The sequence below is a fragment of the Oncorhynchus mykiss genome, chromosome 20 (genome assembly GCF_057628025.1).
Source record: "Oncorhynchus mykiss isolate SJ-2025 chromosome 20, ASM5762802v1, whole genome shotgun sequence".
NCBI classification, from domain to species: Eukaryota; Metazoa; Chordata; class Actinopteri; order Salmoniformes; family Salmonidae; genus Oncorhynchus; species Oncorhynchus mykiss.
Window position 1 is genome coordinate 38,511,651 of NC_143041.1, and position 13,282 is coordinate 38,524,932.

The following is a 13,282-nucleotide window of genomic DNA, read 5'->3' on the forward strand; positions in this document are numbered from 1 at the left end:
GAAAAAAGAAAAACATTGAGCTCTATTTCAGCACTGCGGTGATGTCACCAGTGATGTCATCAAAGTGGGAGCTGCAGCTGCCTGCTGGTCTGGTGTTTTATTTTTTTCTTCCTTAGGAGATAGAGAGAGAGAGAGAGAGAGAGAGATGGTGCCAGGACACAGAAGATGACTAAGAAGTTAAGTCATATGGACCGTGGAGCCAGAAGGGGAGAATTCAAAGAGAAAAAAAAGGGTCAAGTGTCTGACCAATCAACATGTGCCGGAGCAGCCCTCAGTGGCAGATGTTGCCTGAATAATGAGAGAGCGGGGGCGGGGCCTGCAGCCAGGAGGGTGTCTGTCATTGTAGGGCGAACCACCAGAGATGCAGGGCACCGGCTCTCCTCTCAGATCGCCCTTTGTTTTCATAGAGCCCTGTGGATTTATATCAGGATATGCCACTTTGCACTGAAGCTCTCCCTCAGCCTACATGGATACCAGAGATATTTGAGGGAGAAAAGGAACACTTTTAAGGGATGTTTATAGTGGAGCAAAGGACGGACGGGCAAAGAACAATTATAATGATGTTTTGACAATGGGGAGAACAGCACCAAGTAGGGAATTCTTTGAGGACAGGTGACTCAATGGACAGACTGTGTTGTTCCAGATACCGATTGCACAGCCTGTGCACATTCTGACTGAGGGTGATATGTGTCTCTAGTGTTATTGAGGTCCATTCTGACTGAGGGTGATATGTGTCTCTAGTGTTATTGAGGTCCATTCTGACTGAGGGTGATATGTGTCTCTAGTGTTATTGTGGTCCATTCTGACTGAGGGTGATATGTGTCTCTAGTGTTATTGTGGTCCATTCTGACTGAGGGTGATATGTGTCTCTAGTGTTATTGAGGTCCATTCTGACTGAGGGTGATATGTGTCTCTAGTGTTATTGTGGTCCATTCTGACTGAGGGTGATATGTGTCTCTAGTGTTATTGTGGTCCATTCTGACTGAGGGTGATATGTGTCTCTAGTGTTATTGAGGTCCATTCTGACTGAGGGTGATATGTGTCTCTAGTGTTATTGAGGTCCATTCTGACTGAGGGTGATATGTGTCTCTAGTGTTATTGTGGTCCATTCTGACTGAGGGTGATATGTGTCTCTAGTGTTATTGTGGTCCATTCTGACTGAGGGTGATATGTGTCTCTAGTGTTATTGTGGTCCATTCTGACTGAGGGTGATATGTGTCTCTAGTGTTATTGAGGTCCATTCTGACTGAGGGTGATATGTGTCTCTAGTGTTATTGAGGTCCATTCTGACTGAGGGTGATATGTGTCTCTAGTGTTATTGTGGTCCATTCTGACTGAGGGTGATATGTGTCTCTAGTGTTATTGAAGTCCATTCTGACTGAGGGTGATATGTGTCTCTAGTGTTATTGAGGTCCATTCTGACTGAGGGTGATATGTGTCTCTAGTGTTATTGTGGTCCATTCTGACTGAGGGTGATATGTGTCTCTAGTGTTATTGAGGTCCATTCTGACTGAGGGTGATATGTGTCTCTAGTGTTATTGAGGTCCATTATTTTAGCTGTTTGAATTATCACGATTGGGAGGTCTGTCTTAGGTCTGTGTGTATAGAATATGTACTTTCATTATTTCTGGGGGGCTTGTTGCTTTTGCAGCAATTAATTGCAATGAAACCACATTAGTACATTTGGGGTATTATTTTATTATCAGTCAGTGCAGTTGGATTTAAGATGGGGAAACCTCTTAGCAGACCAGACTGCCTCCGCCAGAACCCCTCCTGTGTGGGCAAAGGGGAGGAGGAGGACCTAAACATTGATGACTGCTACGTTCCCCAGAGATCCATCTACGACACTGTCCGCCTCAACGAGCAGATTGACTGTGGCTCAAAGGGCAGCCTGGCTTCCAGGCACTTCAGTGGTACCCCACCCTACACACAGCGCATCCTGGACATGAGCAGCCTGTGTGGCAACGGAGTCCTCACCTCCTCCAGCGCATTTGAGCTCCGCAGCCGTGAGGTATCCAGGATGGAGTGTGCCGTCTTTGATGGGCTGAAACTCAACGGTGACGTCATCAGGGGAGCGGGGACAGTGCTCTCTAAGCCTCATCTGGGGCAGGGAGGGGAGAAGAAGAAGGAGCACCCGCACCACCGGTGCTCCTGGAAGACATTCGCCCCCACTAATGAAGGGGAGTACACCAGTCGCGGTGGCACCATGCGTTCAGACGGAGTGGATAGGTTGAGCCATGGTCTGGCCCGTGGCAGGAGGGGACGGAGTGTCACCAACTCCCTGACTTCAGAGGAGGACTCGGGCCTGTGCAGCCCCACCGCAGAGAGGGAGCGCCACTCTAACTGGGCCTCCAGGAAACCAGGCACCAGGAGCCTCTCCTCCTCTGAAGCCATGCACATGTCTGGGGAGCTGAAGCCAGGCCGCTCCCTCAGCTCAGGGCAGGAGGAGTTCCCCTTTTCCCCTGTCAGGGACAACATACCCAGGACACTGTACCACCCAGGACAGAGAAACTACCCTGTACGGGAGTCCCAGGAGGGGAATGACACCTGTGTGACAGACCTGAGTGAAACAGATTTGACCATCACTAATGGAGAATACAGGGACTCCACAGGCAGGCGCTCCTCAAGATCAAACAGTAGGGACTCGACTGGCAGGAGACGGTCCTCGAGGTCAGCCAGTAGGGTCCAAAATGGAGTCTATAGGACGCTAGCAAGCTACGATGAGCTCCCCACCGCCGAGCTGCAAGAGGACATGTCCTATCAGTCAGACTGTGAGTTAGTCAGTGTGGTCGTCACACAGCCAGAGCCCTATGTGAGTTCTGGGCTGCGGTCAGAGTATAGGCAGAATATGGGTGTTAAACCGTTTGACTTGCAACACCACAGAGCTATTGAACCACGTAAATACAGCATAGAGGACCTGGAGGACTTCCTGTTGTCAGTGGAAAGGGAGGCTTGCTTGGCCAATGGCAGTGAGCCACGGGCGTATCAAGAAATAAGGGACGACGAGATCGACAGCCTGTTAACTGCTATAGCCGCATTTCCCGAAATGGACCTCATGGGTTTCGCCTCCCCCCAGGTACCCAAAAATAGTCTCCTCCTGTTTCTATCTTCAACTGGGCCAAATAAATACACATCTTGTTTGATAGATATGGCACTTTTAATTAGTGTTGGGCTGGCTCTGTGCTGGCTCTGTGCTGGCTCTGGGCTGGCTCTAGGCTGGCTTTGGGCTGGCTCTGGGTTGGCTCTGTGCTGGCTCTGGGCTGGCTCTGTGCTGGCTCTGTGCTGGCTCTGGGCTGGCTCTGGGCTGGCTCTGGGTTGGCTCTGTGCTGGCTCTGGGCTGGCTCTGGTCTGGCTCTGGGTTGGCTCTGTGCTGGCTCTGGGCTGGCTCTGGGCTGGCTTTGGGCTGGCTCTGGGTTGGCTCTGGGCTGGCTCTGTGCTGGCTCTGGGTTGGCTCTGGGCTGGCTCTGGGCTGGCTCTGGGCTGGCTTTGGGCTGGCTCTGGGCTGGCTCCGTGCTGGCTCTGTGCTGGCTCTGGGCTGGCTCTGGGCTGGCTTTGGGCTGGCTCTGGGCGTTCCTTGTTTATCAGATTACATTAGGTCTGAATTGAGTTTAGTCAGTCAGTCAGCCTGCCCTGTGTGTCTGTCTGGTGTGTTCCTACACAGCTGTGCACCAACTGATTTCCCTGCATTCCGTTCTAGAAGCTGCAGTGCTGACCAGTCAGAAATAGGTTGTTGTTATGCCAGCATGTGGCCTAAGTCATCAGCCTGTGTATACAATCAGTCTTCAGGGACTGTCAAAAATATTGAATACTTGGCTGCATTTTCTCAACATTATTGTTGATTGTGGACAATCAAAGTGCCTAGCTGATAATCCAGTATGACTTGTCTTTGTTGGCTCACAGATAACCAATACGTTTCAATAAACGTCCCACTCTCCGAGGTTGTCTCAGAGAGAAGTGGTATAGAAACAGAGATATCTGAAATGTTTTAAATATCCTGTCAATTGCTGGATTTGGTAAAAAAATGGAATGTCTTATCTTCTACAGTGGAAATTTTAAAATGCAAATGTATGGCATGAATCAAGGACTTAAATCAGTCTAATTTGGATAACGACCAGATAACCCTGAAAGCAACTAATGCATTCCTGAGAGCGCTCTTAAAACGTAGGGTAGGAATATTGTTTTAAAAGCAACATCAAACATATCTTGTTTTGTCTTACCCTTATGAACCTCTGACATCACCTGTCTTATTGAGATAAAACATGATCTCTCATCCGCTCTAAGTTGTTCTGCGTCTGGTAATACAGCTTTTATTTTCATATTATCTCATTATTTCAACTGTATTATCTCTGGCCACAGGTATTCCAGAAAGAGGTTGATCCACTGCAGGGCCAGTTGCAAGACATTAACTGGCTGGGCCAAGGCTTGATCCAGAACGCTGACAAAGGCACCAGCACCAAGGGCCTTGAACATGACCTGGAGGATGTCAACACACGATGGAACACTCTCAACAAAAAGGTTAGCTCGTCTTTGGCTTATTCCTCTACTTCACAGTTAGGTCTTTATTGTTTTTTCCCTTGGTGAAAGAGGTCAAACTTTAGTTCATGAATAATACTCCCTTGTATTCTTGCTTAATGTTATGCAATATGATTGATAGCTTCTGAACATTACTTTTACTTGACCATAATAATTACCTCCTATATCATAATATCTGTCATGCCTATATTTATATGGTCTTCCATAGATTGCTGAGCGGTCAGTGCAGCTGCACGAGGCCCTGTTGCATTGTGGGAGATTCCAGGATGCCCTGGAGTCCCTACTCAGCTGGCTGACGGACACAGAGGACCTGGTGTCCAATCAGAAACCTCCGTCTGCCGAGTTCAAAGTTGTCAAGGCACAGATCCAGGAGCAGATAGTAAGCCAATAGATAACTGATGAACAAACAGCAGTAGCTGCTACATTCAAACCCATTCAGAGAATCCATGTAGGCTTTAATGATTTAGCCATGAATCTTTTTTATTGGCATCCATTGTGGAGCATTATTAAGGGTTATCCTTAAGCTTCTGTTGAATGTATGCAAGGCCTTTACATTTACGGGTTTCCCTGAAAGCGGTAATTGTCCTTGAAGCATGTTGAATGGGCCTTGTAACTTCTTCAACTTTGTTTGTCCTGGACAGCTCCTCCAGAGGCTGCTGGATGACCGCAGACCCACGGTGGAGCTGATTAAGAAGGAGGGAGGGAAGGTTGCGGAGCTGGGAGCAGAGTCCGTGGACAAGGAGAAGGTGGGCAAGGAGATTGAGTGCCTGGGGCAGAGGTGGGACGCTCTGCTGAAGAAGGCTGAGAACAGGTCTGTCTACATAACCACCTGAAATCTTATACCCATATTTTCTAACACTATTTTGTCAAACTTCCCTGAGAGATTAATTTAAGTAACGTGTTTGTCATTTAAAATATTATTGAAGTGGAGATTCAATTTTGGACAATACAGACAAAGGTGTTGCATTCTGGATAAGTGCCCTAAAGACAGAATTAATCGACTCTCCCCCACCATCCCTAAATGATAGTTGTTAGGTATAATACTTCAATTGCGTTATCTGGAGATAGACAGAGGTCTTTGAGGAGACCAGTACCTTGGCATCCAGGCCAGACTTTAGTTGAGGGGAGGGAACCTGTCTCATCACTACCTGTCCCTCTTCTTCTGTTCTCTCTTGGCATGCTGGGTAATGTAGGCACAAACAGCTGAAGAGCATTCTGGTTGTGGCTCAGCAGTTCCATGAGACACTGGAGCCGCTGTCTGAGTGGCTCTCTGCCACAGAGAAACACTTGGCCAAAGCTGAACCTATTGGCACACAGACCTCCAAGCTGGAAGAGCAGATCTCCCAGCACAAGGTACGATAACTCATGTTTCAGTCACTGATGTTACTTATCAGTTGCCCATTCCCTTGTTTTCAGTTTCACATGTATTGTCGTTTCTATCATGATTAGCATCATACATTTTGAGTTTTTTATGGGTTCAGTATTCACCCCCCCCCCCCCCCCCCCCACGTTGTGTTTGTTTGTGTGTTTTTTGTTTATCCCTCTGGTGTGTTCCATGCGTGGTTGTGATGTGGTCAGGTATTAGAGGAGGAGATAACGGGTCACTGTAAAGACCTGGTTCAGGCCGTCAACCTGGGTCAGATGCTGAAGCTAGTCAGCTCAGTGGACGATAAGGAGCTGGTGCAGTCTAAGCTGGACTCCAGCCAGGCTAGTTATGTAGAGCTGCAGGAGCGTTGTAGGAGGAAGGCTGAGATGCTGCAGCAGGCTCTGGCCAACGCCCAGCTCTTTGGAGAAGACGAGGTGGCCCTCATGAACTGGCTCAACGAAGTACACACTAGGCTGAGCGAAGTGTCCGTCAAAGACTACAAGACGGACGTGCTGGAAAAGCAGTGTGCAGAACAGCTGGTACTACTACCCTCACACTGCTCCTCAGGCCCAACATTCACTCATTCTTTAACCATTTACAGCGTTTTGAAGTTATTTTAAATTACACCTAGATACTTTGTTACTTTCAGTTCAGTTCATTTTGTATAGTTTGTGTGGAAAAGTCCCATTCCTTCTTGGTTCCCAATGCTGATTGTGTCAGATGAGTTGGTGGTAAGGTTTTGTGTCTTGTCCAGGCCCTACATGAAGACATTGAGTTGAGGAAGCAGAATGTTGATCAAGCCATTTCTAATGGATTGGAACTGCTGAAACAAACAACAGGTGAGACAAAATGTTTATTACTACACCTAGTTCATATTATTACGAATCTGAATTAATGTTTCTTATTTCATCTTCTATAGGTGATGAGGTGGTTGTCATCCAAGGCAAGTTGGACGGGATAAAGACGAGATACGCTGAGATCAACTCCATGAGTGGTAACGTGTCTCAGACCCTGAACCAGGCCCTGACCCTGGCCTCCAAGCTTCAGCACACACATGATGACCTCAGCTCCTGGCTGGAGAATGTCGAGGCTGAGCTCACCGCCTTCGCTGCTCAGGCGCCTGTAGGAGAGCAGCTCGTTCAGGCACAAGACAGGCATAAGGTAATAACAGGCCTCTTTTGCTTGACTTTTTGTTGGGGAGAGCAGTTAAGACTAGTTATTAAGTTGCTTCATTCAACAGGTGGGTCTAATCCTGAATGCTGATTGGTTAAAGCTGCATTCCAGCCATGGTCTATTCCACAAGTTACCACCGGCTAAATCAATGACGTTAAAATGCCTATTTACTCTGTTCCATCTGACTGCGCAATCCACGGTCTCCTCTGCCCAGCAAGGCCCTTTATAAACATGATCTCCACTATAAAAATACATTATCGCACATTTCTTTTAGACTAATATTTAGTTTTCAACAGCTGAGATTTGTATAAACCTTGCTGTCTGTCTCTCTGACATTTGCAACATTGTTTCAAAATTCAAATTCGATCTCCGTCTGTCCCATAGTAATGAACGTGTCGGGTGTCGGGATGAGACAGAGAGGCAGGCAACATTTCTCAGCTAGTCGAACTCATGAATCAGCTGGCATCATTGTTATAGATATATACAAAGAAATGCCAATTTAGAAAAGGTCAAACAAAACAAAGTGCAGCTAGTTTGCCGTCTTTCCAGCTTCAGTTTGAAGTGATTGTGTTAGCTGTGTTGTTGGCTAGCTCCTCTGAACAACGGTGTCCTGACGACTGAGCACATATTCTATGCCAAGTGAAATCGAGCCTCATTAGCTCATTGTTATGGTTGTATCCAAATGAATGTCACTAGAAAGCAGCTTAAACAAATGCAGCTACTTTGCTGTTATTCTGGCTGCATTCAGAACAACTGGGTCGCGTCCATAGATACAGAACAAAAAGACTGAACGACTGGGTCGCGTCCATAGATACAGAACAAAAAGACTGAACGACTGGGTCGCGTCCATAGATACAGAACAAAAAGACTGAACGACTGGGTCGCGTCCATAGACACAGAACAAAAAGACTGAACGACTGGGTAGTGTATCTAGCAACCGAACGGATGGAACGAACGACCAGCTGGCTTAGGTAGCAACCCTAGGTTTGTGTCGTGATGACATTTTAAAATGTTTGTCATTTAGCAGATGCTCTAATCCAGAGCAATTAGGGTTAATTGCCTTTATCAAGGGCACATCAACAGATTTTTCACCTAGTGGGCACGGGGATTCAAACCAGTGACCTTTTGGTTACTGACCCAACACACATATGTAGATTTGCCATGTGATCCATGTTAGTTGTAGTCCGTCATATACTTGGAATATGCTGTAACATCAAGGTAAATTTACGACAGCCATATCACATGACTATAAACACAGTGCATGGATAGATAGATTGATGCTCACTCCTCACTGTAGGATCCTCTATGTCAACTAGGCATTGCTGAAAGAGGCCAGGGATCACAAGCCCCAGGTGGACAAACTCAACGAGGTGAGCAGCTCTCTACTGGAGCTGGTCCCTTGGAGGGCTCGGGAGGGCCTGGACAAGATAGTGACAGAGGACAACGATCGCTACAAGGCCACCAGCGACACCATCGCACATCACGCGGAGCAGATAGACGCCGCTATACTGAAATCACAGCAGGTAGAAACACCACTTAAAGTCACAGTACCTGGCGACTGTAAACAGGAATTCATAAACAGAAACAGAACAGCCCATCAAACTTGCTCAACAAAGGGGACCAGCCCTGACCAGAATGCTAATTTGCGTTCTGGGTGATTGGGACTATTAAAGTGTTATTCCCACTGCTTTCAAAACAAAATCCTGTCTCGTTTGGCATCCGTGCCCTTTGGGAGCTTTGTTTTCTGTCATTATTGTTAATTAAACACTGGGAACTGTTGTAGAGGGTGGGTACATTTGCATCTGATTATTTGCTCATTGAAAATAATATGTTTTAATACGGACACTAAAGAAAATAGGTTATGGTATCGCTTGGAAGAATCATGGATGAATTGTCCCAAACCTGTTGATTTTACTTCCCTAATGTCTTAATTGTTTTACTTCTGCAGATATTCTTTTACATCTTTTTATGCATATTATATTTGAAGCAATATTTTGTTACCATAATCAGCGGGTGACTTCCTGCTTACAGGCAGGCATAAACAACAATAGTATTACAAGCTCCTCCCAGAACCCCCTTGATGCACACTCACATTGGGTACAGGAGGTTTCCCCACTGTGTACAATGACATCATATTGCTGAGTCTACCTTTACTTAGGCCTTTAATACTGGGATGTTTTCTGTGCAGTTTGAACAAGCAGCTGACACTGAGCTAGCCTGGCTTACTGAAGCAGAGAGGAAGATGTTGTCATTGGGGGAGATCAGGCTGGAACAGGACCAGACCACTGTCCAGCTCCAGTCCCAGAAGGTTAGTCTGTCTGTCAAACCACTGTCCAGCTCCAGTCCCAGAAGGTTAGTCTGTCTGTCATGCATCTATACTGTATATCTGCCTGTAGAGACATTGGCCACCACCACCGCTGTGCAAACAAACAGGTCCAGTAAACAGTGATGTGTGCTGCAGCTGCGTGCGCACTGTGTGTTAGTTAACATTCAACCCCAAATATCCTCCTCTGATTGACCAGGGCTTCTCTATGGACATCATGAGACACAAGGATGCCGTGGATGGAATTGTGAAAACAGGCGAGGCCATCATGAACAGCAAGGACAAGGAGGAAAAGCAAGCCTTGAAGGTAAAAAAGTCCTAGAATGGAATGAAGTCCTAACTTCCATCTGTTGTTGGTAGAATACCTCCCTTGTGCGTCCATGAATGTAGCAGATCTTTGATAGAGATTTCTATCAGAGACCCTGAGGATGGCAACTTGCTGTTGAAATGTCAGTTATCTAGTAAATCAAGTTGCGCCCGAGTGTGCAGTTACCTTGCTTTCTTTTTTAAGAAGCATACAGTACATGAACTTGTTTTACGTTATATTTTTCTCAGGCCAAGATCCAGGCCCTCCTGGAGAAGTATGTTGTTGTCAGTCAGCTGAACTCGGAGCGCTGCCTGCAGCTGGAGCGAGCCCAGTCTCTGGCTGGCCAGTTCTGGGAGACTTACGAGGAGCTGTGGCCCTGGCTCCAGGAGACCCGCACCAGTTTCAGCCAGCTCCCATTGGTGTCCATCGAGTACGAAGCTCTCCGACAGCAGCAGGAGGAGCTCAGGGTGAGCCCAACTTAAAGCCTATTAGCTTGATGTATCTGTGCCACAGGATTTTCATACTATTGTTTGTGGGAACAGAGGAGAGTGTCCAACAAAACTTCATAGCACTAAGGTCATCGTAACACCAATGAAGGAAATGGACAAAGGATGATTTGAGTGTTAGAAAGCTGTAGGTGAAATTCTCTCAATGGTTTGGTGTTTCTCTGACTGACAATGTCATATATCCACCACAGCAAATGCGAGAGCTGATTGCTGAGCACAAGCCCTACATCGACAAGATGAACAAGACAGGTCCCCAGCTACTGGAGCTGAGTCCTGTGGCGGGGGTCGCTATCAGGGAGAAGTACACAGCCACAGACCTGCTGTACGCCCAGCTCAAGGCTGACGTCAAACAGAGGGCCTTCACTCTGGATGAGGCCATCTCCAAATCCACACAGGTAACACACGCTCACGCGTTCACTATTTATTTGATGTATCCCTTGTTTATACAGCTAGAAATCCCGTTAAAATAAAAAATTTATTTCGCAAGAGGGACCTTGACGTGCCGTCAACATCATAGACCTGTAGAGCTTTTTATTGTGTACGTTAAGGACGCACACGCATGTGAGTTTGACTTTGGTCTCATGACGGCTTATGTTATTTCACTTACTGCAACTGATTGGAGATAAAAGGATGTTTTTCGAAAAGTGTTTAGGATGGGATTGTTTGATGAAGTGCCAAATTAATGACATAGCTCTAAAGAATTCTGAGGCTGAAACGGCATGATAAAAGGCCTTATCATGTGTCTGGCGGCCTCAGAGGGAAAGGAAACATTATTCATATCCTTCCTTTGAAAACAGGACAAAAATACTGAGGGTGGCGGCAGGGCACGTCTGGTTCAGACAGAATGGATTTCACCTGTCAGTTGGGGTCAACAGGGTTGCATCTCTATATTTGAGTAGACAATGGTCCTGTTTTCCTATGTTGATTGATTGTTCACACTTTGAAAACAGATGTGGGTGGGTGGATGGTTAGTTGTTTGGGTAGTCCTTCCAGGTGCATGTAATCATCATTGCTGTAGTAGAATGCTCATTCTTGTGGCTGAATGATTTTAAGTCTCTTAATCTCTTAACCCTTAGTATTTCACCAAATAAAGCACTTTGGATAAATACAATTTGATACTTAGATGTGGATTGTTTAGATCCAGGCAGCCAGTTTGACCATGTCAATCTCCTCCCAGTTCCATGACAAGATCGAGCCCATGCTAGAGTCCCTGGAACGGATCGCTGAGCGCCTGCGTCAGCCTCCCTCCATTTCTGTGGAGGTGGAGAAGATCAGGGAGCAGATCACAGAGAACAAGGTTGTGTCTGCGGACCTGGAGAAACTGCAGCCGTCCTACGACACGCTCAAGCAGCGCGGCGAAGAGATGATTGCTCGCTCAGCGGGAGCTGACAAGGACATATCTGCTAAAGGTATTGGCTGCTGTTTCCCTGTACCTATCATTGGGGGAAGGCTTGTTAGCACCGCTAGTTTTGGAGATGTTTGGAAACACTGTACAGTGCATAACTGTAACCTCACACTACTACAGATCAACCAATTGTTTTCCCTCTTCAGCTGTAGTTGATGTGTATGGTTTGGATGGCTAGCTATACTTCTACATTAGCTGCCAATAGCTGGACTGCTACATTTGCTGCCAATGAAAATCAGCTGAAGTTCTCTCTCCAGCCAAATATATGAGTTAGCTAAAGACCTAGCCTCAAGCTGCCAGACACCACACCATATTACAGAATGGTTGGTGTTGAGGATTGAAGGCCTAAATAAATAATACTGTTATTTCTTCTCCGTGTCTCCAAGCTGTGCAAGACAAGCTGGATCAGATGGTGTTCACCTGGAATGAGATCCATGCCCTGATGGAGGAGAGGGAGGCCAAGCTGCTGGATGTCATGGACCTGGCAGACAAGTTCTGGTGTGACCACTGTGCCCTCATCGTTACCATCAAGGACACCCAGGACCTGCTGAGGGAGCTGGAGGAGCCTGGAGTCGACCCTTCTGTGGTGAAACAGCAGCAGGAGTATCTGGAGGTGAAGGAGCATCAGAACATGTTCACTATAAGGTGGAATTAGGAGCATTACACTTTTAGAAAAAAGGGTTCCCAAAGGGTTTTGTGGTTGTCCCCATAGGAGAACCCTTTTTGGTTCCAGGTATAACTATTTTGAGTTCCATGTAGAACCTTCTTGTGGAAAATGTTCTGCATGGAACCCAAAAAGTTTCTACTCTAAATTAAAGGGTTCTACCAGGAACCAAAAGGGGTTCTTAAAAGGGTTATCCTATGGAGACAGCCACAGAACCCTTCTTGGTTCTAAATAGCATATTTATTTCTAAGAGTGCAGTGTGCAGTTTTTTTGTTGTCTTGTTATGCTAAATTAAGCTTCTTACATTCATGTAACATGTAACCATTAGAGCAGCTCAAACAAGATACCATGGGCAATGTCATTTCTATGCAGTTTGACGTGATTGTAGGTTTAGTTACTTCTTTGGGACTGATAGTTGTCTTTTCTCCCAGAGCTTCAAGGAGGAGATTGACGGCCTACAGGAGGAGCTTGATGTGGTGCGGAACCTGGGGGCGGAGCTTATGGCTGCTTGTGGTGAACCAGATAAGCCAGTCACAAAGAAGAGTATTGATGAGGTAATCAATGACATCAGAACATCACCTTTAAAAAGAAGAGAAGACTTTACTCAAGTACTCCAGACAGACAACCTAAAATGGCAGATACTTTACTCATAGATATCTTATTGACTTGCATAAGGATATATGTAATGATGGTAATTCATATATAATTTGATCCTGGTTTCTTTATTTGTATTTTTCTATAGAGTGGTGTGCGTTTCCAGCTGCTGTGTTTTGGTCCTATTCCCTGACCTCTGTTGTTTTCTCCACCAGGTGAACTTGGCGTGGGAGACTCTGAACAAGGCATGGAAGGAGAGAGTGGACAGACTGGACGAGGCCATGCAAGCTGCTGTACAGTTCCAGGATGGCCTGCAGGTACATTACTGTTCATTATGGATTAACTGCAGTGCTTTGTCATACATCAGGGCCTGTTCAGTAGGGCTTTGTTCTTATTGGTCAAGATCAGATA

At 46.3% G+C, this 13,282-nt stretch overlaps 1 protein-coding gene across 12 annotated transcripts in view; it reads left to right on the forward strand.

The window, feature by feature from the left end:
• dst (dystonin) overlaps nt 1-13,282 on the forward strand; it is a 197,924-nt gene that overhangs the window by 157,390 nt on the left and 27,252 nt on the right. For all 12 annotated transcript variants that reach the window (XM_090213021.1, XM_090213020.1, XM_090213022.1 and 9 more), the window contains 16 exons: nt 4,357-4,515; nt 4,742-4,912; nt 5,175-5,344; nt 5,727-5,886; nt 6,112-6,438; nt 6,654-6,738; nt 6,819-7,060; nt 8,389-8,595; nt 9,261-9,380; nt 9,595-9,702; nt 9,951-10,169; nt 10,400-10,603; nt 11,386-11,617; nt 12,000-12,226; nt 12,709-12,831; nt 13,087-13,188. In XM_090213021.1, the coding sequence (XP_090069147.1) occupies nt 4,357-4,515; nt 4,742-4,912; nt 5,175-5,344; nt 5,727-5,886; nt 6,112-6,438; nt 6,654-6,738; nt 6,819-7,060; nt 8,389-8,595; nt 9,261-9,380; nt 9,595-9,702; nt 9,951-10,169; nt 10,400-10,603; nt 11,386-11,617; nt 12,000-12,226; nt 12,709-12,831; nt 13,087-13,188 (2,856 nt within the window). The remainder of the gene's footprint in view (nt 1-4,356; nt 4,516-4,741; nt 4,913-5,174; nt 5,345-5,726; nt 5,887-6,111; nt 6,439-6,653; nt 6,739-6,818; nt 7,061-8,388; nt 8,596-9,260; nt 9,381-9,594; nt 9,703-9,950; nt 10,170-10,399; nt 10,604-11,385; nt 11,618-11,999; nt 12,227-12,708; nt 12,832-13,086; nt 13,189-13,282) is intronic.